Source organism: Panulirus ornatus, chromosome 9 (genome assembly GCF_036320965.1).
Source record: "Panulirus ornatus isolate Po-2019 chromosome 9, ASM3632096v1, whole genome shotgun sequence".
Taxonomy (NCBI): domain Eukaryota; kingdom Metazoa; phylum Arthropoda; class Malacostraca; order Decapoda; family Palinuridae; genus Panulirus; species Panulirus ornatus.
This window is the reverse complement of record NC_092232.1, coordinates 13,265,778-13,290,868: the sequence shown is the minus strand read 5'-3', so window position 1 is coordinate 13,290,868 and position 25,091 is coordinate 13,265,778. Positions and strand designations below refer to the sequence as shown.

Here is a 25,091-nt window from a genome sequence, read left to right as displayed (position 1 = left end):
ACACACACACATGCTGTAAACAGGGTCTCAAGGTTGGGAGCGTTAGTGAGTTGGCACTCCTGAAACTAGCAGTGTTCATGATGGCGCTGTTCAGGAAAGTTGCTGTAGCTAGATGCTGTAAGTGGTGGGCGGCGTCCTCCATGCGGGCGTACCAGCACCGCCCACTGTCACTGTCAGCATGGCGACCGTCAGGAGAAGAAGCATCATCATCATCACCAAGCCAGGCACAGCTTGACCTAGGGGGTATCTTCCCTCCTATGCCCACACCCTTTAACGAAGACGAGACCATTGCCTATGACAAGTTAGCTAGTAATATTGCCAAATGGAGCGAGATTCCATTTAGAGGTAAGACAGTCGTTGTCAGTTATTTGATAAGATTGATAAACGAGTAAAGTCAAGGCCTATGACAGTTTGAGATATTTATACAACCCTGAACGTACAACAGTTATTTGCCGAGGAGAATTGTATTTAAATGATTAAGAGGCTTGTAAAAAGCTATGCCCAGTGCATGGAAGTTGACAGTAGGCTACCTTGTCTTTGCATGGTTCATATTGACTTTCAGGACATCACAGAAATAAGTTATGGGGAGTGGAAGAAAAGCATGAAGATAGACTAAAGACTTTAAAAGTTATTGAGAAAGGTGCTGTTGTGATTTGATGATGTCAAGTAATCCTGTGTTTTATTCAAATATTATACATGATCGCTGTTTCCTATATCCTGTATTTATTAGTATGTAACAGTAGGGAGGGTTATGAAGATCGTGAAATTGTACAAGGAAGGGTAAGTGATAATCATGTATACATCAGAAGAATCTTATAACTTTCTACCGAACTTTGCTGTGAATCTTAACTTTACCTTGTTTTATAAAAAAAAAAAAAAACGTTATGGCACCCTGTCCTTGCTTCACAGAAATACCTTCAGTGGAACAGAAGCATATAAATTGACTCCTAAAGTGGTAGTTAATTAGAAGGGCACTGGTGAGATTTGATTAGAATAAGTAAACTTGCAAAGATAGAACAAATGTATGGGGAAAATAAAGCAAATATATGTGGAAACTAAATCAAATTTATGTGGAAAATAAAGCAAATTCATGTGGAAAATTAAGCAAACACTCAAGAGAACCTATGACTACCTTGCCAAACTTTTCCTTGTTGCCAAAATTCACACTATTCTTTTATTAACAAAAATGTTGTTTTGCTCATGTTTATATTCCCATGCTGTGAGATTTGGGTGTTGTACACAAATGCTTCCACACAAACATATAATTATCCATTTATGTGGTAAGGGGAAAGTTCTTTACTCACATGCCCATATCTCTTGAACCTTTTGCATAATTCAAATATTTAAACTTTTTAGTTGATAACTAGGTTATGCATGCATCATAACTAGTTTTGAATAGTATATGAATTTCTTCTTTGATGTTATTATAGTATTCAGGAAATACAACAAAAGTAGTAGTTCATGATTTAGAGATATATGTATTTTATTTCAGTGTTGGATAAGAATTTAATTGTAAGGATAATGCACATGAGGGAAGTTGTGTAATTGATTTTTTTTTTTATATTAGCTGAGATGGCATGGGCAAATAAATGCCTTAATCAAGCTTTTCTCATTTGACCTTCACTTTAAATTAGATGTCACCTGCTTGGTCTTCCAACCTCTCCAAATCAAATATCACAAAGCTGCAAACCACAAAAATAGAGCACTCATACTCTTCCAACTTCTCCAAATTAAATATCACAGCTGCAAACCACACAACATAGTGCTATCTAACACAAGCACACAACACTTTCTCATTGAATCAAAGATCCTCCCATTGTGTTCCCACTCTTACATGCTCAGATCTCAGTTCTGTCCAACTCCTCACTCCCAAACCACTCTAAAATTAACTACCAACCCCTGACTAGAAATTAAGAGCTTATCCCTGCCTAACACTTCAGTAATCCTTCCTCACAGATCCCTCACCCTCAGTAGATATAACACACACATATATAGCAAACTAACCTGACAGGCACAAAACAATCAATCTCCCAACTTAGTTTTAGCTGCAACTCATGGGACATTCACTTATCAGAAACCACACTCCAGACAAACCTGAGTCACACTCTCCCATCTGTGCTCTGGTCATCACTCAGTACTAAAAACACTACAAACACCATTTCAGCATATTCCAAGAACCTTCATGTCTGTGGTGCATTGCCCATAAAGAAGACACCAAGTGCTTACTGCTCAATTGCCATGCACTCTCTGCACAAAGATGCACCAACATCGCAACGTTTTATGACCTATAATCCTGACTGGTGGTTTTGGTAAGCTTCCCAAGTGCTGCAGGAGCCTCATGAAGATAAAGGGTACTCCTTGGGCAGGAAGTAAGTGTATGCCATAGCTCGAGGCTATCAAACAATTCTTAGGATGAACTCCTGGGTTTACTGCAGACCAAGTGCTGTGACCATGATTCAGGTCCATGACCCCAGGCAGCCCATGCATGGTTACTGCTGTGACATGAAAGTAAAGATAAGGAAAACAGAAAAAATCATCAAAACATATGAAAACTTTACTTAAAATCCCCAGCAGCCAAGATGTACACTAGAAATTTACTATACCAAATTGTCTGCTACTGTGGATGGTATAGAGTGGCTGGTTTGGGAGAGTTTGGATGGTGGGATGAAAAACCACTCGGTATGGTATCTGTTTGTTGACATTTCTTGGCAGTTAGCACAATAATTATAGGTATAAATGATATACATTGATTAGAATATTGAAAATTATGATAAATGACTGCTCAGCAGGTATGTATCCAGGATTTGGTGAAAAAGGGGAGGAAGGCCAATTTTGAACTTTTGAGAAGGGTAAATTACGAACTTTCAAGGAGGGGGTGCTAATTATTAACTTTTATGGAAGGAGGATATCTATGACCTTGCTAAAACAATGATGAAACTAAAAATTAGTGGTATGTAAGAACATATATAAAGAGAACTTGGCAGTTTTTGATATTCTGTTGTGGGTGAACCATTGCTCCAATTGTGTAATGTTGTGGTACATGAATGATGTTGCTGCTGTAGAATTAGGGTGTTATGATGCGATTGTGAGGTCTTCATGAAAGGACCTTCATGAAGAGGTTTACCTGAAGTAATGCGAGTTTGTGTAGGAAGAGAAGGAACAGCGATGGAGAAAGAACTACTCCTTAGGGAAGTCCATTGTAAAGTTTTGGTTATAGAGATGATGCTATTGTGAGTGATTCCAGCATGGTAACAAGCCTTGAAATTGGCTAGCCACTTTTTGTCATTATGGAGATGCTCTTACTTTTTTGTGTGAAGATGTGTTGGGAGATAGTGTTAAATGCTTTATTAATGTCATCTGCCACTAGTAATGTGCAGGAGGGTGGATTTGGTTGGTTAACTGCATCCAGAAGTTATTGTGTGAGCTCATTGTGTAGTGTGATGGTAGATTGCATCTAGAGCCATGCTTTGTGGGTCAGAGTGAGATGTTTTCTTTGACTCTGTTGTCTATGATTTTATGGCAGAGTTTGGATAATGAGGATAGCAGTGACATTGGGTAGTAGGGGAAGGGGGTGGTGGGTAGTTTTGTGGGTTTTAGGATAGGAGGTATGTTGGCATGTTCCAGATGTTAGGGATTTTGTTGTGCAGCTATGAGTATCTGTATAAAGAGTGAAGAGTCCATGGCCATAAAATCTCTACATACAGTCTGAAGACAGATCATCATTGTCAAGTAGTTCAGGATCATCTGCTAGATCCTCTAAAACTAGCTAAATGCCTCACAGTTTCCTTCTTAGAAAGCTCACAAAAATGTGCTCCCATCGGCATAGCTTAAGAATAACAGACAATGGTGAGAAATTATTGCACACTGCCACCACATCCTGCTCCCAGGCTCAGCTAATGTCCTTCAGATTGAGGCGTGGAACTCATTGTGCAAATATCCATGTAAAGACATCGCTCAGTTTCTGTGAATTTCCATCAGGAGATTTGAAAGAGTTACGATGTCTCTTGGCTAACCAGGTTAAAGGCTCATGAGCGGCAACACAGACACTGCCTTATATTTTAAAACTAAGAGGATGTACGTTCATGATCCATCCCATGTTAATGAGAATTTAGTTGAACTTAATTGATAGATAAATTTTTTCCACACTTGATCACCGTTTCTGGCATTTGGAAAGCAGCGACTTCTCTTCTATCTTTTTGAAAGTGAAATACAAGAAGGGAAGAGTAGTGAAATACAAGAAGGGAAGAGTTTTGAGCTCCCATCTGTTACCCCTTTAGTCACCTTCTGTGGCATGAAGGGAGTACAGAGGTAAAGGTTTTTCTCTTCAACCCTAAAGGTTGATAAGTAGTAAGCTGATTTTGTTGAACCAAATTCAATTTAGTTGTAAAATGAGAAAATTTAGTTTATTAGCCATTTTGTGTGGGAGTTGATCATACTATAAAAGAGGCATATTAAAGGGAGTGATTACGTCAGTTTATTGAATATTATCAGTTCCCCTCCATGTATTTACAGCACTGAAGAAATGGATAGAGGGGATTTTTAGGCCATAGATTGTATCAAATGAGGAATTTATTTGATGCATTGGAATGCTTTGTGTGTGTAGTTTGAATGGAGACCTTCTCCACATATAATGAATTATATTTAAGAGCAGAGTAGTAAAGTATAAAGCATTCTTACTGACATGGAAGTCTGTATTTCACTTTGATACACTGGACTTAGGCTAATGGTATGTTTAAAAAATTAATAGGCTGTATGTGCTGAATCACTGCATGTTAATGGGAATGAAGTCAGAACTAATAAATTGATGGATAGGAAGCTGATTTTATGATACTGAATTATTTAATACCATATCTTCTCATTATGATCAAATTTAGATTGCTGTAAAATTGTAATATTCCACTCCCAGGTTATCATTTTTTACTTAATTCACTTTGTGCTATTTAAGGATAAGAAACAGAATCTACACTGGACTCATCACATTAAGGATTAACATAATGGTCAGGCTATTTTGATAAACCTATTGGAACCTTACAGGTTTGGTTGTTCAGGGCAGCAATGGAGAATATGTGTACCTCACCCCAGAGGAACGGGTTGAATTGGTAAAACGATCCCGAGAATTTCTTCCAGATTCTTCAGGAAAGCTTCTTTTAGCAGGCTCAGGATGTGAATGTGAGTATTATAGATAATCAGTAGGTACTTTTTGTTTTCATTCTTTTTACACAGTATATTGAAGGTACTTCATGATTATACCTGAGTACACTTCAGTTTTGTCCAGTTTATTTACTCACTCATCTGACTTCAGTGAGATATCATCAAGAACAAATGAAAAGTGGCCTCATTTACATATATATACTTTCTGTAGCTGAAACCAGTCTTTCATCCACAGCCAGTTCCTACAGACTGCTCAGACCCTTCAGGCTTCACAGACAATCATAGACAAGTTTTAGTTTCTTGGAAATCAGTAACATTCTACAAGTATTCCTTCATTTTTTGGCATTTGCCCCATTTACTCCATTTCCACTTCCAGGCCTCACAAACCTTTCCATGGTTTACCCTGGATATTTCAAATGGCCTAGTTCAGTCCATTGATGGTACGTCAACCCCAGTATACCACATTTGTTCCAATTCACTCTATTCCATGCATGCCTTTTGCCCCTGCATGTTCAGGCCATGATCGCTCAAAATCTTTTTCACTCCATCTTTCCACCTCCAATTTGGTCCCGCTTCTCCTTGTTCTCTTCACCTCTGACACATATTTCCTCTTTCTCAGCCTTTCCTCTTATTCTCTCCATATGTCCAAACCCTTCCAACACACCCTCTTTTGCTCTCTCAACCACATGATTTTTATTTCCACACATCTCTCTTAACTTTTAATTACTTACTCGATCAAACCACCACCTCACACCTCATATTGTCCTCAAATATTTCTTTTCCAACACATCCACCCTCCTCCGTACAACCTTATCTATAGCCCATGCCTCGCAACCATATAATACTGTTATACTACTGTTCCTTTAAACATACCTATTTTTGCTCTCCGAGATAACATTCTCTCTTACCTCATATTTTTCATTATTTATTTACATCATTAATTATTTTTACATCAGAGGGAACAAATTATCTATTGTAATGTGCAGGTTACTTGTTACTGATCTTAATCTTTCACTAGATGGCATCATTTCATAACATGGATCTAATTGATGGTTAGAATTTTTCTGTATAACATTGAATCTTTGATTAACAGCATTTTTATACAGATGTGGCTATGATTTCACATTCTTAATTATCAATTACTACAACCATTTATGATTTTACTTAATTTCCTCCTGGATTCCATAGTACTGTTTCCATACCAGCAGCATATGGTGAAAGACAGTAGAAGTGGACAATGCTTGTATAAAACATTCTGGAGTTTGCCTTTTTATAAACTGATTCAACATGAGAAGAAATTAGTTTTTATCATTAATGGTACCTAAGTGTTTATAATTCATGAACATTTTCAACACATAGTGAGTTCATAACCCACATACTGAGTTTATAACCAAAGGTTGTTGTGCTGCTGGCATTTTACAGAAATCAGTAACCATTTCTTTAGTTTTACTGGCATTGAATTCCAGAAAGTTGTTATTACACCATTTAGTAAAACTGATCACTTCTAGTTTGTACACAAAATCATTATTTTTATGAAGTGAGACTAAGGCAGTAGCATCTACATTTTCAAAATGCATACAAGAATCCTGCACTCATCTGCAATTGCGTGTACAAAGAGTGAGCAATAGTGGTGATAATAAAAGCTTGGGGGGCAGCTGTGTTAGTTATTGACGAATCTGAATACTTGCCCATAATTCTTGAAAATTTGAAGTCAGTACAACAAAATCATGAATCCACAAAAGAAGATACAAATTGACATTCATAGAAATAAGATTTTGCATCAGTACATTGGACTGGATAATGATGAAAGCACTTGAAGAGATGACAAACAAAATCTTTGCAGAATGTTTAACAGTTCTAGAGTTAACCTCATCCAGAAATTTAAGTACAAAATTAATAATGGATAGTATAGCATCTTCAGCTCACCTCATTTCTGTATATGCATATTGTATTTCACATGATCATACAAAAACTTTTTAACATGTTCCAAACATTTCACTAAAATAAATGTTAAAGCCACCAGTTAATAATTATTTCAACACTTTGGTGACAATTTTTTTGGAACATGTACAATTTCTGATGTTTTCTGAATTCTTTGTGTATAGGACTGATCCAGAAAACATTTGAATATTATACACACAGTTGGGGCTATTTGTACCTTACAAATGGATGTAACTTATGCACTTATTTTATCGACACCAGCAGCTTTACTACACTTCCCTTTCTTCAAACTTTCCAATACATCCTCATGAGTTACTATTATAAGCTCGTCCTCTTTGGTTTAAAGGAATTCAGAAATAATATTTTGATCTAGAGAATAGTCGTGTACATCAAATCTACATTAGAAATTATTTGATTCATTATGATAATGTCAAGCATTTTGTACATCTGGAGATACCACCCTCTGAAATTCCAATACTTTTTTGAAGACCATACCAAGCTGGAAATAAAAAGAGCGTGGTTGAGAGAGCAGAAGAGGGTGTTTTGAAGTGGTTTGGGCACATGGAGAGAATGAGTGAGGAAAGATTGACCAAGAGGATATATGTGTCGGAGGTGGAGGGAACGAGGAGAAGAGGGAGACCAAATTGGAGGTGGAAAGATGGAGTGAAAAGGATTTTGTGTGATCGGGGCCTGAACATGCAGGAGGGTGAAAGGAGGGCAAGGAATAGAGTGAATTGGAGCGATGTGGTATACAGGGGTTGACGTGCTGTCAGTGGATTGAATCAAGGCATGTGAAGCGTCTGGGGTAAACCATGGAAAGCTGTGTAGGTATGTATATTTGCGTGTGTGGACGTGTGTATGTACATGTGTATGGGGGGGGTTGGGCCATTTCTTTCGTCTGTTTCCTTGCGCTACCTCGCAAACGCGGGAGACAGCGACAAAGTATAAAAAAAAAAAAAAAAAAAAAAAAAAAAAAAAAAACCAAGCTGATTTTATGTCATGCTTAGTCCAGTTTTCCATTTTATCTGTATAACTTTATTTTTTTTTATTTTTTTCACAAGACAACCATATTATCTATCTTCCTCTGTATACCTTTTGAATTTGATGTCATCACCTACTCTACAGAGTTTCTTTTTGTTCAGCTTTTGTTTAAGATCTACAGATACCCATTGCTTAATATTTGGATTGTGTTTCAATATTTTATTCGGCACAATGATATTGAAACAAAAAAATATATGAATTTAAAGCATCAACATTTTGATCGATCCTATCATTTCCTTCATCTGGTACATTTTTAGCAGTCATTTCCATGCATCTCCTGAGGGTTTCACTGACATCATTCCTGATCTGAACTGTTTCCAAGATAGGCTTACTAGTTTTTAATTTTGTCCAAAAATAGGTGTTAAAAGACTTGTGTCATGATCAGATATGCCAAGTGGCTTAAGTTTTGTTGGCATGTAACCATATTTGATGTTACAGGAACAGCAATCTAACAAATTATAGCCTCTCGTAGCAAAATTGGAGGAGTCCTCTAAGACTTGTCATATAATGATGGGAACAATGGGATGATTATCTTGACCTGAGTTTTTAATGACTTTTTTAGTACAAATTGTATTATTTTGATATGAATTGCAGCTCTTTTTGAATAAGTACTGATTGCCATACTACAGAAATTATTTTTGATACTGCATCTAGTAACCCTTAATAATTGCAGCTGCTGAGTATTACATGAAATTCATATGCTCTGATTATATTCATATTTACTAAGTGGTTTGTACTTCTTAGCTACACGAGATACAATCAACATGACTCAAAAGATGGCAGCAGCTGGTGCTGATGCTGTCATGGTAGTCACTCCAAGCTACTATAAAGGGGGCATGAAGGTAATAGCTCATTTGTGGACCTTTGAAAGATACAGAATTTGCATTTAAGGTTTGACATCAGCTCTGAGTTATGAATGATTGTGTGCTTAGGAAACTAATGCTACTAGATTGCCGTATTTTAATTGTGTGTGTAATAATTAGAAGAAAGTTTATTTGAAAAGTGAAAACTTTTGCTTTAAATATAACATTACATGCATACAATTTCAATATCATTTCAGTCCAGTAAGTGACAGTTTATTTTCCATTGTTTCAATTGCTTTATGTGAATTTTATTGAATATAAATGTTCATTGCCATACAGTTTGAAAACAAAATTGGCAGAGATTTAAGCGTCATTATTATTATTATACAGCTTAGATTCTTACACACTCCATATGACCAAAATTTTAAATGAATTGTGACTCAATAGTGATAATTGCAAGTTGCATATGTTAGATATTAGGAGTGAGTGCTTTAGCCCATAAAGTCACACATGCGATAGATACCTTCCTTTTTTTTCTCTTTCTGTTACTGTTCATTTAGAAGAAGCTTATGACTTTGTTGTAGTCACAATTTAGATTGTTTTCACGTAAGTATTCTCAGATTCAACATGGTAATTAACAATACAGATCTGGATATCCAAAGTCCAAGAATGTGCTGACTTTGAGTACCTACTCATTTAAGATTCCTGCCAAAATGCTGCAGGAGTTTTCAAAAGGTGCTACTCCATTTTTCTGCCACTGCCTTAGCCACACCACTGCTCTTTCAGTGTTCTTCCAGTCTGAATTTAAAATCATAGTGCTCCATAATTATTATTGTTATTTTTGTGGTTTTTGCCTGTATTTTGCCTTTATAATGGTGTCCAACAAATATTGAGGTGATACTGTTGAGAGTGATGGTGCAAAGGGGAAGAATACTTCACTGACCATCATGTAGAAAGTTGGAATTCTACAAAAATTTGATAAGGTTAAGTTGGAAGAAGCATTATGGTATTCATAATATGATCATATATGATGTGAAAAAACAGCATGAAAAGCTGTTAGTTTTATATTACAATGATTCAGGGGGTATTGCTGAGCACAAAATGCATGTAACTAGATCAGCTGACCTTGATATTCTTTTAGACAAATAGGTTATTGGTGCCTATGCACATGGTCAGGAGAAGAAAGATCATGAGAGGCAAGTATTTTGGGAGCAGCTGAGTGAGTATGTTAGCAGCTTTGATGCATGAGACTGGCTAATAGTGATGGGTGATTTAAATGCAAAAGTGAGTAATGTGGTAGTTGAGAATATAATTGGTGTACATGGGGTGTTCAGTGTTGTATATAGAAATGGTGAAGAGCTTGTGGATTTGCATCCTGGAAAAGGACTGGTGATTGGGAATACCTGGTTTAAAAAGAGAGATATACATAAGTATATGAATATGAGTAGGAGAGATGGCCAGAGGGCATTATTGGATTACATGTTAATTGATAGGTGTATGAAAGAGAGACTTTTGGATGTTAATGTAGGAAAGATGGCCAGAGGGCATTATTGGATTACTTGTTAATTGATAGGGGTGTAAAAGAGAGACTTTTGGATGTTAATGTGCTGAGAGGGGCAGCTGGAGGGATGTCTGATCACTATCTTGTGGAGGCGAAGGTGAAGATTTGTAGAGATTTTCAGAAAAGAAGAGAGAATGTTGGGTAGGAGAGAGTGGTGAGAGTAAGTGAGCTTGGAAAAGAGACTTGTGTGAGGAAGTGCCAGGAGAGATTGAGTGCAGAACGGCAAAAGGTGAGAGCAAATGACATAATGGGAGTGGGGGAGGAATGGGATGTATTCAGGGAAGCAGTGATGGCTTGCACAAAAGATGCATGTGGCATGAGAAAGATGGGAGGTGGGCAGATTAGAAAGGGTGCGAATGGTGGGATGAAGAAGTAAGATTGTTAGTGAAAGAGAATAGAGAGGCATTTGGACGATTTTTGCAGGGAAGGAGTGCAAATGACTGGGAGATGTATAAATGAAAGCGGCAGGAGGTCAAGCGAAAGGTGCAAGAGGTGAGAAAGAGCTCAAATGAGAGTTGGGGTGAGGGAGTATCATTAAATTTTTGAGAGAATAAAAAGATGTTTTGGAAGGAAGTAAAGAAGGTTCATAAGACAAGAGAGCAAATAAGAACATCAGTGAAGGGGGCAAATGGGGAGGTAATAACAAGTAGTGGGGAGCTGTAGTGAATATTCTGAAGGCTTGTTGAATGTGTTGGATGATAGAGGAGCAGATATAGGGTGTTTTGGTCAGGGTGGTGTACAAAGTGAGAGGGTCAGGGAGAATGGTTTGGTAAACAGAGAAGAGGTAGTGAAAGCTTTGCATAAAATAAAAGTCGACAAGGTGGCAGGTTTGGATGGTATTGCAGTGGAATTTATGAAAAAAGGGCGTGACTGTGTTGTTGAATGGTTGGTAAGGATATTCACTGTATGTATGGATCATGGTGAAGTGCCTGAGGATTGGTAGAATGCATGCATAGTGCCATTGTACTAAGGCAAAGGGGATAAAGGTGAGTGTTCATATTACAGAGGGATAAGTTTGTTAAGTATTCCAGGGAAATTATATGGGGGGGTATTGATTGAGAGGGTAAAGGTATGTTCAGAGCATCAGACTGGGGAAGAGCAGTGTGATTTCAGAAGTGGTAGAGGATGTGTAGATCAGGTGTTTGCTTTGAAGAATGTATGTGAAAAATACTTAGAAAGACAGACGGATTTGTATGTAGCACTAATGGATCTGGAGAAGGCATATGATAGGGTGGATAGAGATGCTTTGTTGAAAGTTTTAAGAGTATATGGTGTGGGGGTAAGTTGCTAGAAGCAGTGAAAAGTTTTTACCAAGGATGTATGGCATGTGTACAAGCAGGAAGAGAGGAAAGTGATTGGTTCCCAGTGAATATCGGTTTGTGGCAGGGTTGTGTGATGTCTCTATGGTTGTTTGATTTGTTTATGGATGGGGTGGTTAGGGAGGTGAGGCAAGTAAATTCGAGTCTTGGAGAGAGGGGTAAGAATGCAGGCTTTAGGGGATGAGAGGGCCTGGGAAGTCAGTCAGTTGTTGCGTGCTGATGATATAGCACAGGTGGCAGATTTGAGTGTGAGGCTGTAGAAGTTGGTGACTGAGTTTGGAAGGTGTGTGAAAGGAGGAAGTTGAGAGTAAATGTGAATATAAGCTAGGGTATTGGGTGTAGCAGAGTTGGGGAACAGATATTGGGGATGTGAGTGTATAGGAAGTGAAGTGTTTTAGATACGTAGGAGTGGACTTAGCAGTGAATGAAACCTTGAAAGCTGAGATGTGTCATAGGGTGGGTGAGGAGGTGAAGGATCTGGGAGCACTTGAAGAATAAGTGAAAAGAAAGATCATTATCTGGGAGGGCAAGATAGGTATGTTAAAAGGTAAAAGTAGTCCCAACATTATAATATGGATGCAAGACATGGGCAACAGATAACGCTGTGCTGAAGAGGGTGGGTGTGCGGTAAATGAAATGTTTGAGGACTATGTATGATGTGAGGTGGTTTGATCGAGTAGATAGTGAAAAGGTAAGAGAGAGGTATGGTAATTAAATGAGTGTGGTTGAGAGAGCTAAAGAGGGTGTGCTTAAATGGTTTAATCATATGGAGAGAATGAATGAGAGGTTGACAAAGAAAATATGTGTCAGAATTGGAGAGAACAAGGAGAATGGGGAGACTACATTGAAGATGGAAGGATGGATTGGAAAAGATTTTGAGAGACCTGGGCTTGAATGTGCAGGAGGGTGAAATGCCTGTGCAGGTTAGAGTAAATTGGAACGATGTAGTATACAGGGGTCAGCGTGCCATCAGTGGAATGAACCAGGGGACGGAAAGGTGTGTGGGGCCTGGTTGTTAATAGGGAGCTGTGGTTTTAGTGCCTTACACATGACAGCTAGAGAATGGATGTGAGGAGATGCGGCCTTTCTTTGTCTGTTCCTGGCGCTGCCTCGCTAATGCGGGAAACACTGGTCAAGTATGAAAGAAAGAAAGAAATATATAGACAGGATGTATGTGTCAGTGAAGGGGACAGAGAGAATGGGGAGACCAAATTGGAAATGGAAAGACTGAGTGAAAAAGATGTTGAGAGATCAGGGCCTAAACATGGTTGAGGGTGAAAGGCTTGCACCAGTTAGATTGCATTGGAATGATTTGGTATACAGGGGTCAACATGCTGTTAGTGGACTGAACTGGGGTATGTGAAGCAGCCAGGGGAAACTATGGAAAGGTCTATTGGGCCTGATTGTGGATGATAGGCTGTAGTTTTGGTGCATTGCACATGACAGCTAGAGCATGGATGTGAGCAAATGCAGCCTCGCTTTTTCTTTTGTTCCTGGCACTACCTCACTAACACTGGATATGGCGTCAAGTATGTAGAAAAGACTACTCATATAAACAAAAAATTGTGTGGCCGATTACCTATCTATACAGATACTTTCTTTGAGATTTAAGAAAATAGATTCCTGAATAGTGTTGCACCAGGGCTATGCAAACCATTCTATTGACTGCAGTGTAAGACTTAAATATATTCATTTACTTTTTCAGGACAAAGCTCTCCATGCACACTTCACTGCAGTGGCAAACAACAGTCCTGTTCCTGTTATTCTGTACAGCGTTCCTGCTTTTACAGGTGAACAATTTAATTTAATGTATGTTATTATCATTATTTCTCTATTATATGATACTTAGTCGTTGTCTCCCACTTAGCGAGGTAGTGCAAGGAAACAGACAAAAGTATGGCCCAACCCACCCACATACACATGTATATACATAAATGCCCACACATGTACATATACATAACTATACATTTCGACCTATGCATACATATACATACATAGACATATACATATATTATTTATTATTTTGTTTTGTCGCTGTCTCCCACGTTTGCGAGGTAGCGCAAGGAAACAGACGAAAGAAATGGCCCAACCCACTCCCATACATATGTATGTACATACACGTCCCCACACGCAAATATACATACCCATACATCTCAATGTACACATATATATACACACACAGACACATACATATATACATATGCACACAATTCACACTGCCTTTATTCATTCCCATCGCCACATATATACACATGTATATACTTGCTGCCTTCATCCTTTCCCGTCGCCACTCTGCCACACATGAAATGACACCCCGCACTAGGAAAAGACAACAAAGGCCACATTCGTTCACACTGTCTCTAGCTGTATATGTGTACTGCACCGAAACCACAGCTCCCTTTCCACATTTAGGCCCCACAAAACTTTTCATGGTTTACCCCAGACGCTTCACATACCTTGGTTTAATCCATTGACAGCATGTTGACTCCAGTATACCACATTGTTCCAATTCACTCTATTCCTTGCATGCCTTTCACCCTCCTGTATGTTCAGGCCCCAATTGCTCAATATCTTTTTCACTCCATCCTTCCACCTCCAGTTTGGTCTCCTATTTCTTGTTCCCTCCACCTCTAACACATATATCCTCTTTGTCAATCTTTCCTCACTCACTCTCTCCATGTGATGCATGATGTCTCCTTGGTTGTTTAATGTGTCTATGGATGGGGTTGTTAGGGAGGTGAGTGCAAGAACTTTGCAGAGAGGGGCAAGTATGCAGTCTGTTGTGGGTGAAAGGGCTTGGGAAGTGAGTCAGTTGTTGTTCACTGATGATACAGCGCTGGTGACTGATTCGGGTGAGAAACTGCAGAAGTTGGTGACTGAGTTTGGTTAAGTGTGTGAAAGAAGAAAACTGAGAGTAAATGTGAATAAGAGAAAGGTTATTAGGTTCAGTAGGGTTGAGGGACAAGTAAATTGGGAGTTAAGTTGAATGGAGAAAAACTGGAGGAAGTGAAGTGTTTTAGATATCTGGGAGCAGATTTAGCAACAGATGGTACCATGGAAGCAGAAGTGCATCACAGGGTGGGATAGGGGGCATCACAACCCCCTACTTCAGCGAGCTAGCACCAGGTATATGTACCCTAGCCTGAGCCAGGTACCTATTTTATCGACCAACCCCTAGGGGTGCATGAACAGCTGGGTTGACTGTGGACTGACTGCTGCAACCAGTATTCAGAACTATGCACTTGACCCTGGGTGGTCCATGAATGCGTCACTGATTTGATCATTCAGAAATCATAAGTATTATATTGACAGACATATTTGGATTTTCAGAATTTCTGTTCTCCTATTGCACCTTACAGGCTAATTGATAAAGCTTTGGTTGACAGGTATAGCATTAGATTAAGTAAGATGTAGAAACAAAATAGAGTAAGTTTATCTTTACTCATGCCATGGAGATCTTTATTTTTTGTTCTATATTTCAGTAATTGACTTGAGCATTGATGTGGTGGTTGATCTTGCCAATCATCCAAACATCATTGGCATAAAGGAGAGTGGTGGCAATGTAAGTAATTTTTGGTCAATTATGTCATGCCTTGTATTATGTGGGACAACAGCAGTATGAGAGGGAGTGATTATTCTGTTTCTGTAATTCATAGGAGAACATCTGTTAAGATTGCCAGATCCTTGTTCTTGAAAATTTGAAGCATTGCTCATTGCAAGGGATATCACCATCACCAATTTATTATTACAACAATGTGGCAGTTTAGAGTATAGTAGGGGGATATAGGTACCCATCGTGAATGAAGAATGGTGAACAATTGTGGAAATGTATGCAGAAAAATGACTGGTGATTGGGAATACTCAGTTTAAATAGAGGGACATGCATAAGTAAGTAAACATGGATGGTTTGAGTTGATGGTAAGCTGGCATTACTGGATTATGTCGTAATTGATAGACATGCTAAAGAGAGACTGTGGATGTGACTGTGCTGAGAGGAGCAGCTGATGGGATGTTTGATTTCTTCCTAGCAGGTGAAAGTTTGTAAAGGCTTCAGGAAAAGAGGAAGTGACGTGAGGGGGGAGAGGATGATGAAAAGGTGAGCTTGGAAAGAGGAGATAGGAGGGTGAAGAGTTGTAGTTGAGAAGAAACAAAACTAAGGGAGGCATTTTGAGGAGCACTGCTTACTTATGCAGAAGTTTTTGCCATATTTAAGGTGGGATGTGGGCAGATAAGAAGAGTAGAGAGTGGTTGGATGAGGAAGTTGAGCTGTTGGTGAGAGAAAATAGGGGTGATTGGGCATAATCTGCAATGAAGGAGTGCAAGTGATTGGGAGATGTACAAGTGGAGGTGGTAGGAGATCAGGTGGAAGGGGTAGGTGATGGAAAGAGGGCAAATGAGAGTTGGGGTGAGAAAGGGGTAGCAAACTTCAGGTAGAATCAGAAAATATTATGGAAGGAGGTGAGTAGAGTGAAGAGAACAAGAGAGCAATGAAAGCATCATTGAAGGGAAAACAAGGGGTAAGTGGTAACAGACAAAAGAGAGGTGAAAAGGAGATGGAGTTTGTATTTTGAAGGACTGTTGAATGCAAGATGACAGGGTGGCAGATGTTGGGTGTTTGGAGTAGGGAGGTAAGTGAAGCATGAGTCATGGCAGGTAGTTTGGTGAAAAGGGAAGAAGTTATAAATGCTTTGTGTGAGATGAAGTGTGGCAAAGTGGCTGGAGGGGTTGGGATTGCAGAAAAATTTATCAAGAAAGGTGGTGACAGTTTTGTTGATTGTTCAATTAAGTTTTTTGTTTTATGTATGGCTCAAGGTGAGGTGCTTGAGGATTGGCATAATACCTGTACAGTGCCCCTGTATAAAGCTAAGGGGGACAAAATTGTATGTTCAAATTACAGCCTTTTATTTATGGGAATTACTGTACCTGAAAGTTGTTCAGATTGTGTTCTTTAGCCATATCCAACATTTGTTCCAAGTTTAAAGAAAATCCATATTGCCATGATAGAGATACCAGTTTTAGTTACATAGGCTGATGAATCATTGCTCCATTACAGTAAGATAGTTATTATTGGAATATATTATGATAGGTAGTAGTTGGCAGGCAGCCACCAGCCAGGGAAGCATATTAGTACTACCATCCTGGTTATCAAGAGGGTTAATGATGGCTGCATTGTGAGCCAGCACTTCACTGGTTGTCAAGTTGCACTCCTGTGACCCAGGTAGCAGTCCTTTCTTACTGCCATACTTATACATAGACTGTTAGCATTCTGTCCACAGTCTCCCCATGTTACACATAACACTTGACAACACTTAACTCATGCAACTCATTCTTTGTAACTCTAGGTTTTCCTTCAATGAGCACTTTGTATTAGTCCTACCTTCTGGCAAAATGGTTGGAGCAATTGATAGAAGTTTTATGTAGGAATATCAGACAGGAGCATTAGATAGGAGTAGGCAGGAACGTTAGATGGGAGCATTAGTCAGAAGTGGTAGGTTGGAACATTTGGTAGATACATTAATAAGAAGTATTCGGTAGGAACACTGGGTAGTAGTCTTTTGAAACACTTTGTTGGAGTTACCCCCCTGCTAGTATCCTGTTGGTGAAGTGCTAAAGGCTATGAAGTGGCACTGGAGTTCACCAGTAATGGAGATTCTTTTGCCCTTGAGGGAGTTCCCATAGGGAACGGGCATGAGAGATATAGGTAGATATCACAATAATATATTGTCCATATCTTTCCTACATTAAAGACTAAAAAGAATTCTTTTTAGCTAGACTGTTGAAGCATGGGCAAAAGGGAAAATTTTTATGTTTTAGTTCATGCTGTAATTGCCAAATGGGAGCTCCTGTCCGTGTGGAAAAAATCAATAGTGTTTTCAGAGAAAATATGTTTCTGATGAAAGGGGAAATATTTTTGAATGGCCTTAGAGAAAATTTGACCATCACATCCAAGAATTATACTGCTAGTAGTGATCATTGTTGGATGGTTGCCATTGCATTAAGTTGAAATTTGAGTACAGTGCTGTTTTAGTTATCATCGTGACATAACATGTTAGAAATTCAGCAAAACATTAATCTAAAGAAAATTGTTAGTAAATATTTCAAATTCTAAATTACATATCTACAGATTACAAAAATTGGGAGCATAGTACATCAGACAAAGGATGTAGGCTTTCAAGTGATTGCTGGATCTGCAGGTTTCCTTTTAGCAACTTTGAATCTAGGTGAGTTGCTGGAGTTTTTGCCAAATATATATATATATATATATATATATATATATATATATATATATATATATATATATATATATATTTTATTATTATTTTTTTATTTTGCTTTGTCGCTGTCTCCCGCGTTTGCGAGGTAGCGCAAGGAAACAGACGAAAGAAATGGCCCAACCCACCCCCATACACATGTATATACATACACGTCCACACACGCAAATATACATACCTATACATCTCAATGTACACATATAAATACACACACAGTCACATACATATATACCCATGCCCACAATTCACACTGTCTGCCTTTATTCATTCCCATCGCCACCTCGCCACACATGGAATACCATCCCCCTCCCCCCTCATGTGTGCGAGGTAGCGCTAGGAAAAGACAACAAAGGCCCCATTCGTTCACACTCAGTCTCCATCTGTCATGCAATAATGCCCGAAACCACCGCTCCCTTTCCACATCCAGGCCCCACACAACTTTCCATGGTTTACCCCAGACGCTTCACATGCCCTGATTCAATCCACTGACAGCACATCAACCCCGGTATACCACATCGATCCAATTCACTCTATTCCTTGCCCGCCTTTCACCCTCCTGCATGTTCAGGCCACGATCACTCAAAATCTTTTTCACTCCATCTTTCCACCTCCAATTTGGTCTCCCACTTCTCCTCGTTCCCTCCACCTCCGACACATATATCCTCTTGGTCAATCTTTCCTCACTCAATCTCTCCATGTGCCCAAACCATTTCAAAACACCCTCTTCTGCTCTCTCAACCATGCTCTTTTTATTTCCACACATCTCTCTTACCCTTACATTACTTACTCGATCAAACCACCTCACACCACACATTGTCCTCAAACATCTCATTTCCAGCACATCCACCCTCCTGCACACAACTCTATCCATAGCCCACGCCTCACAACCATACAACATTTTTGGAACCACTATTCCTTCAAACATACCCATTTTTGCTTTCGGAGATAATGTTCTTGACTTCCACACATTCTTCAAGGCTCCCAGGATTTTCGCCCCCTCCCCCACCCTATGATTCACCTTCCACTTCCATGGTTCCATCCGCTGCCAGATCCACTCCCAGATATCTAAAACACTTCACTTCCTCCAGTTTTTCTCCATTCAAACTCACCTCCCAATTGACTTGACCCTCAACCCTACTGTACCTAATAACCTTGCTCTTATTCACATTTACTCTTAACTTTCTTCTTTCACACACTTTACCAAACTCAGACACCAGCTTCTGCAGTTTCTCACATGAATCAGCCACCAGCACTGTATCATCAGCGAACAACAACTGACTCACTTCCCAAGCTCTCTCATCCACAACAGACTTCATACTTGCCCCTCTTTCCAAAACTCTTGCATTCACCTCCCTAACAACCCCATCCATAAACAAATTAAACAACCATGGAGACATCACACACCCCTGCCGCAAACCTACATTCACTGAGAACCAATCACTTTCCTCTCTTCCTACACGTACACATGCCTTACATCCTCAATAAAAACTTTTCACTGCTTCTAACAACTTGCCTTCCACACCATATATTCTTAATACCTTCCACAGAGCATCTCTATCAACTCTATCATATGCCTTCTCCAGATCCATAAATGCTACATACAAATCCATTTGCTTTTCTAAGTATTTCTCACATACATTCTTCAAAGCAAACACCTGATCCACGCATCCTCTACCACTTCTGAAACCACACTGCTCTTCCCCAATCTGATGCTCTGTACATGCCTTCACCCTCTCAATCAATACCCTCCCATATAATTTACCAGGAATACTCAACAAACTTATACCTCTGTAATTTGAGCAGTCACTCTTATCCCCTTTGCCTTTGTACAATGGCACTATGCACGCATTCTGCCAATCCTCAGGCACCTCACCATGAGTCATACATACATTAAATAACCTTACCAACCAGTCAACAATACAGGATAGCGATAGGGAAGAAAGAATACTTCCCATTTATTCCCTGCGTTTCGTAGAAGGCGACTAAAAGGGAAGGGAGCGGGGGCTGGAAATCCTCCCTTCTTATTTTTTTTTAATTTTCCAAAAGAATGAACAGTGAGGGGGGCCAGGTGAGGATATTCCCTCAAAGGCCCAGTCCTCTGTTCTTAACGCTACCTCACTAATGCGGGAAATGGCGAATAGTATGAAAGAAAAGATATATTTATTTATTTCATTTTATTTATTATAGTTTATCGCTGTCTCCCACATTAGCAAGGTAGCGCAAGGAAACACGAAAGAATGGCCCAACTCACCCACATACACATGTATATACATACACATCCATACACGCACATATACCTGCCTATATATTTCGATGTACACATAACTATACATACACAGACATATACATATATACACATGTACATAATTCATACTCGCTGCCTTCATTCATTCCCGTCGCCAGCCCGCCACACATGAAATGACAGCCCCCTCCCCCCGCACACGTGCGAGGTAGCGCTAGGAAAAGACAACAAAGGCCACATTTGTTCACACTCAGTCTCTAGCTTTCATGTATAATGCACCGAAACCACAGCCCCCTTTCCACATCTAGGCCCCACAAAACTTTCCATGGTTTACCCCAGACACTTCACATGCCCTGGTTCAATCCATTGACAGCACATCATTCCAGTTCACTCTATTCCTTGCACTCCTTTCACCCTCTTGCATGTTCAGCACCCGATCACTCAAAATCTTTTTCACTCCATCCTTCCACCTCTAATTTGGTCTCCCACTTCTCCTCGTTCCCTCAACCTCTGACACATATCTCCTCTTTGTCAATCTTTCCTCACTCATTCTATCCATATAACCAAACCATTTCAATACACCCTCTTCTGCTTTGTCAACCACACTTTTTAGTACCACACATCTCTCTTACCCTTTCATTACTCACTCGATCAAACCACCTCACACCACATATTGTCCTCAAGCATCTCATTTCCAACACATCCACCCTCCTCCACGCAACCCTATCTATAGCCCACGCCTCGCATCCATATAACTTTGTTGGAACCACTATTCCTTCAAACATACCCATTTTTGCTTTCTGAGATAATGTTCTCGCCTTCCACACATTCTTCAACGCTCCCAGAACTTTCGCCCCCTCCCTCACCCTGTTACTCACTTCCACTTCCATGGTTCCATCCGCTGCCAAATCCACTCTCGGATATCTAAAACACTTCACTTCCTCCAGTTTTTCTCCATTCGGTAGGAACACTGGGTAGTAGTCTTTTGAAACACTTACCTCCCAATTGACTTGTCCCTCAACCCTACTGTACCTAATAACCTTGCTCTTATTCCCACTTACTCTCAGCTTTCTTCTTTCACACACTCTACCAAATTCAGTCACCGGCTTCTGCAGTTCCTCACCCGAATTAGCCACCAGCACTGTATCATCAGCGAACAACAACTGACTCACTTCCCAAGCCCTCTCATCCACAACAGATATATGTAATATGCATCAGTATTCATTGGGATTCATATTTTTTGTTCTAGTGGGTTAGAGCTGAGACATAGATTGATATCATCATTTTGTAAATTCAAATGGAATTCTTGCTGTTCTGAAATTGACTAAAGGGTCTTTTGCATTAGCTTAAGTTTTAACAAGTGAAGCCATTAGTTTATTTGTACCTAAAGTGATATGATACAAAAGGCTAGGCGGAAAAAATGGAGAAATCTTTTGCTAAGATCAAGCATAGATATTTTTTATTGAGACCTAAACCTCTATCTGATTTATTGTAGGTAGGCTAATCACATCTTCACTGTGTACTGTATTAAGTTAGAATGAGAATAGAATTAATGTTATAGTAATATCATTTTTAGTGATATATTTATGCAATTGTTCTTGTACTCAACATGTGCTACTTCTTGGTTTTTATCCTTCATTAAGTGGATTTTTATGAAAACATCTTTTCCTCCAAAGCACTGACTAGTTTATGTTGCACCATTAGGTGGTGTAGGAGGAGTGAGTGCTCTGGCTAATGTTCTTGGAGAAGCTGTGTGTGAACTTCACAGATTAACAGCAGATGGTGACAGTACAGCTGCAGTTCAACTACAAAAGAAACTTATTGCTCCTAATTCTGCAGTAAGTGCATATACATTATATTTCATTGCACTGTATTTATTATAATCTTTTCTAGTCAGATATTTAATTGCAAAGTTAGGAGGACAATATGTGCATGTAGTACACACACGATAAGCCTTATGATAAAGGAACATACATGATCTTCATGAAAAGATGCAAATTTTAAAAGTTTTAAGTGACACTAAAATGGAGTGTGAAAGGAGTACAAAGGCAAGGGTGTTAAGAGTTATTATTATTCTGTTGTTATAAAACCTTAATGATTCGGGATCAAATGGCATATTTAGAATTTTCATCGGGATTCAAATATTAGTCTTTCCACATAAAACATTTCCTCACTACCACTTGAGAAGAATAAACCATCAGTATCACTTGTCACTTGCCTTTCCTCATTTTCAGGGTAAATTTACACTGTAATGTAGCATGTTATCCCAACATTTATTTATTCTAATCTCATTTCACCTGAGAACATAACTCCAACTTTGCCCATGTTTTTTTCTGAGAATATTATGGTCTAATCAGTTTATGATATTTAGTGGAGATAAGAAAGATGTCAAGAATAAATAAATTTCTTTCGTCTGTTTCTTTGCGCTACCTCGCAAACGCGGGAGACAGCGACAAAGCAAAATAAAATAAATAATATAAATAAATATCCTGGGGATAGGGGAGAAAGAATACTTCCCACGTATTCCCTGCGTGTCGTAGAAGGCGACTAAAAGGGAAGGGAGCGGGGGGCTGGAAATCCTCCCCTCTCGTTTTTTTTTTTTTTTTTTTTTTTTTTTTTTCCCCAAAAGAAGGAACAGAGAAGAGGGCCAGGTGAGGATATTCCCTCAAAGGCCCAGTCCTCTGTTCTTAACGCTACCTCGCTGTCGCGGGAAATGGCGAATAGTATGAAAAAAAAAATAAATAAATAAATAAATAAATAAATATTTTTTAGTATTTTTAGCTTTATTTATAAGGATTATAATATGAGTTTTTCTTCCTTTTGTAACAGGTTACCAATATCTTTGGTATCCCAGGGCTGAAGCAAGTTATGGACTGGAAGGGTTTCTATGGTGGTCCCCTCCGTGCCCCTCTACAGCCTTTATCAGACCAAGAGGTTGCTAAACTCCACAAGGTTTTTGTGGACCATGGTTTCCTTTAAATAGTGGTCCATTTATGGACTGTGTAATATGTGACCAAATACATTGACAGAAAATGCCAGCAATTTGAATTGTAATGATTTTGATGAAAATATTAGTGTATGTTTCTCATTATGCATATAGATTTAGATTAATATGTAAAACAGACTAAAAGGATAATTCTAAACTAGTAAACATACTTCATTGGTCTTGCATGACCAAGTTTGAATTTTTTACAAAATTGACTCTTTATTTGTATTTTTTATAATTGCCCTAGAACCAATATCTAGGAAAGAGTTCTGATGTTACCCAGGACTTTCCTGAAGACTGCTGCAGCCCAAGGCTCTTCTTGGGTAATAAGTTCTTTGACTAGACTGTACTTCCAATGATACAGCTTTTCTAGTGGTGACTTTTCACTCACAGAGTAACCTCAAACAGGCGGAGACCAGGAACACCACAAAGTTGAGTAAGATGCATGTATATTATCTATGTTCATTTTTTTAAACAAGACTAAAATTAAGCATTTTAGAAGCAGATCCACATCAGAAGATGCAGACATGAAGAATAAATCTAAAAGGACTTGCAACCCAAGGCTGCACTATTTCTAGTAGTAGGGAAATGTGGACTCCTTTACAGTGAGAGGTTCTTTGATGAGACTGTTCTGCCAGTGATACAGCCTCCCAAATGATGGCTTTTCACTTGCATTGTAATTTCTTGCAGGCAGAACCAGGTAACACCTTTGACTTGCAGTAGATTGATGAATCATATAAAGTGATGGAAAGATTGATATGTTCATGCTGGGATGTCTGGAGATGTCCTACATAAATGTTTTCACCCTCTTCCACCATCACTTGTAACTAGCCATGTAAACCTGGTCCTTGCTACTTGGTGACCCACTATCTGGGGATCTGCTTATCCGGTGTTCATGAAAAAAATAAGTAATGTAGACATTAGCCCTGGGGATACTAGAGAAAAAGTACAGCCCACTAATCTCCTTATAAAGCAAGTAACAGGGTAGAACTGGAGGGCTGTATAACTTTCCAAAAAAGGGAAAAGAGCCAAATGAGGCTCTTTTTTTTCCTCTGAGGCTCATGTAAGAAATATTAAACAATTATAAAAGAAAAGAAGCTACGTACTAAAAGAATCAAATAGTTTCAGTATATCCCTTCTGGACCCTCAAGAATTATGAGTGTTAAGTGTATAAGTCAGTCTCTAGCTGTCATGCAATAATGCCCGAAACCACAGCTCCCTTTCCACATCCAGGCCCCACACGGCTTTCCATGGTTTGCCCTGGGCGCTTCGCATGCCGTGGTTCGGTCCGCTGACGGCGCGTCGGCCCCGGTGTGCCACATCGGTCCGGTTCGCTCTGTTCCTTGCCCGCCTTTCACCCTCCTGCATGTTCGGGCCCCGATCACTCGGGATCATTTTCGCTCCATCTTTCCACTTCCAATTTGGTCTCCCACTTCTCCTCGTTCCCTCCACCTCCGACACATGTGTCCTCTTGGTCAGTCTTTCCTCGCTCATTCTCTCCATGTGCCCGGGCCGTTTCAGGGCACCCTCTTCTGCTCTCTCGGCCACTCTCTTTTTGTTTCCACACATCTCTCTTGCCCTTACGTTGCTTGCTCGGTCGGGCCACCTCACACCACACGTTGTCCTCGGGCATCTCATTTTCAGCGCATCCACGCTCCTGCGCACAACTCTGTCCGTGGCCCGTGCCTCGCAGCCATGCAGCATTGTTGGAGCCGCTGTTCCTTCGAGCGTGCCCATTTTTGCTTTCGGAGATGATGTTCTCGACTTCCACACGT

At 39.5% G+C, this 25,091-nt stretch overlaps 1 protein-coding gene across 1 annotated transcript; it reads left to right on the top strand.

Moving 5' to 3' along the window:
* LOC139750228 (4-hydroxy-2-oxoglutarate aldolase, mitochondrial-like) lies at positions 1-24,435 on the top strand. The gene is made up of 8 exons (XM_071664721.1): positions 1-345; positions 5,035-5,169; positions 8,878-8,975; positions 13,522-13,606; positions 15,299-15,378; positions 17,941-18,037; positions 22,035-22,168; positions 23,160-24,435. Exons 1-8 carry the CDS (start codon positions 78-80, stop codon positions 23,307-23,309), a joined length of 1,047 nt encoding a protein of 348 aa, XP_071520822.1. The 5' UTR covers positions 1-77; the 3' UTR covers positions 23,310-24,435.
* Positions 24,436-25,091: the final 656 nt, after the last annotated feature.

Bases quoted from the DNA above. Each gene is read 5' to 3' on its own strand.
- LOC139750228 (XM_071664721.1), top strand. From the start codon at position 78: ATGATGGCGCTGTTCAGGAAAGTTGCTGTAGCTAGATGCTGTAAGTGG. The intron at 346-5,034 runs GTAAGACAGTCG...GGAACCTTACAG, and splicing joins GAGCGAGATTCCATTTAGAG to GTTTGGTTGTTCAGGGCAGC. The intron at 15,379-17,940 runs GTAAGTAATTTT...ACATATCTACAG, and splicing joins TAAAGGAGAGTGGTGGCAAT to ATTACAAAAATTGGGAGCAT.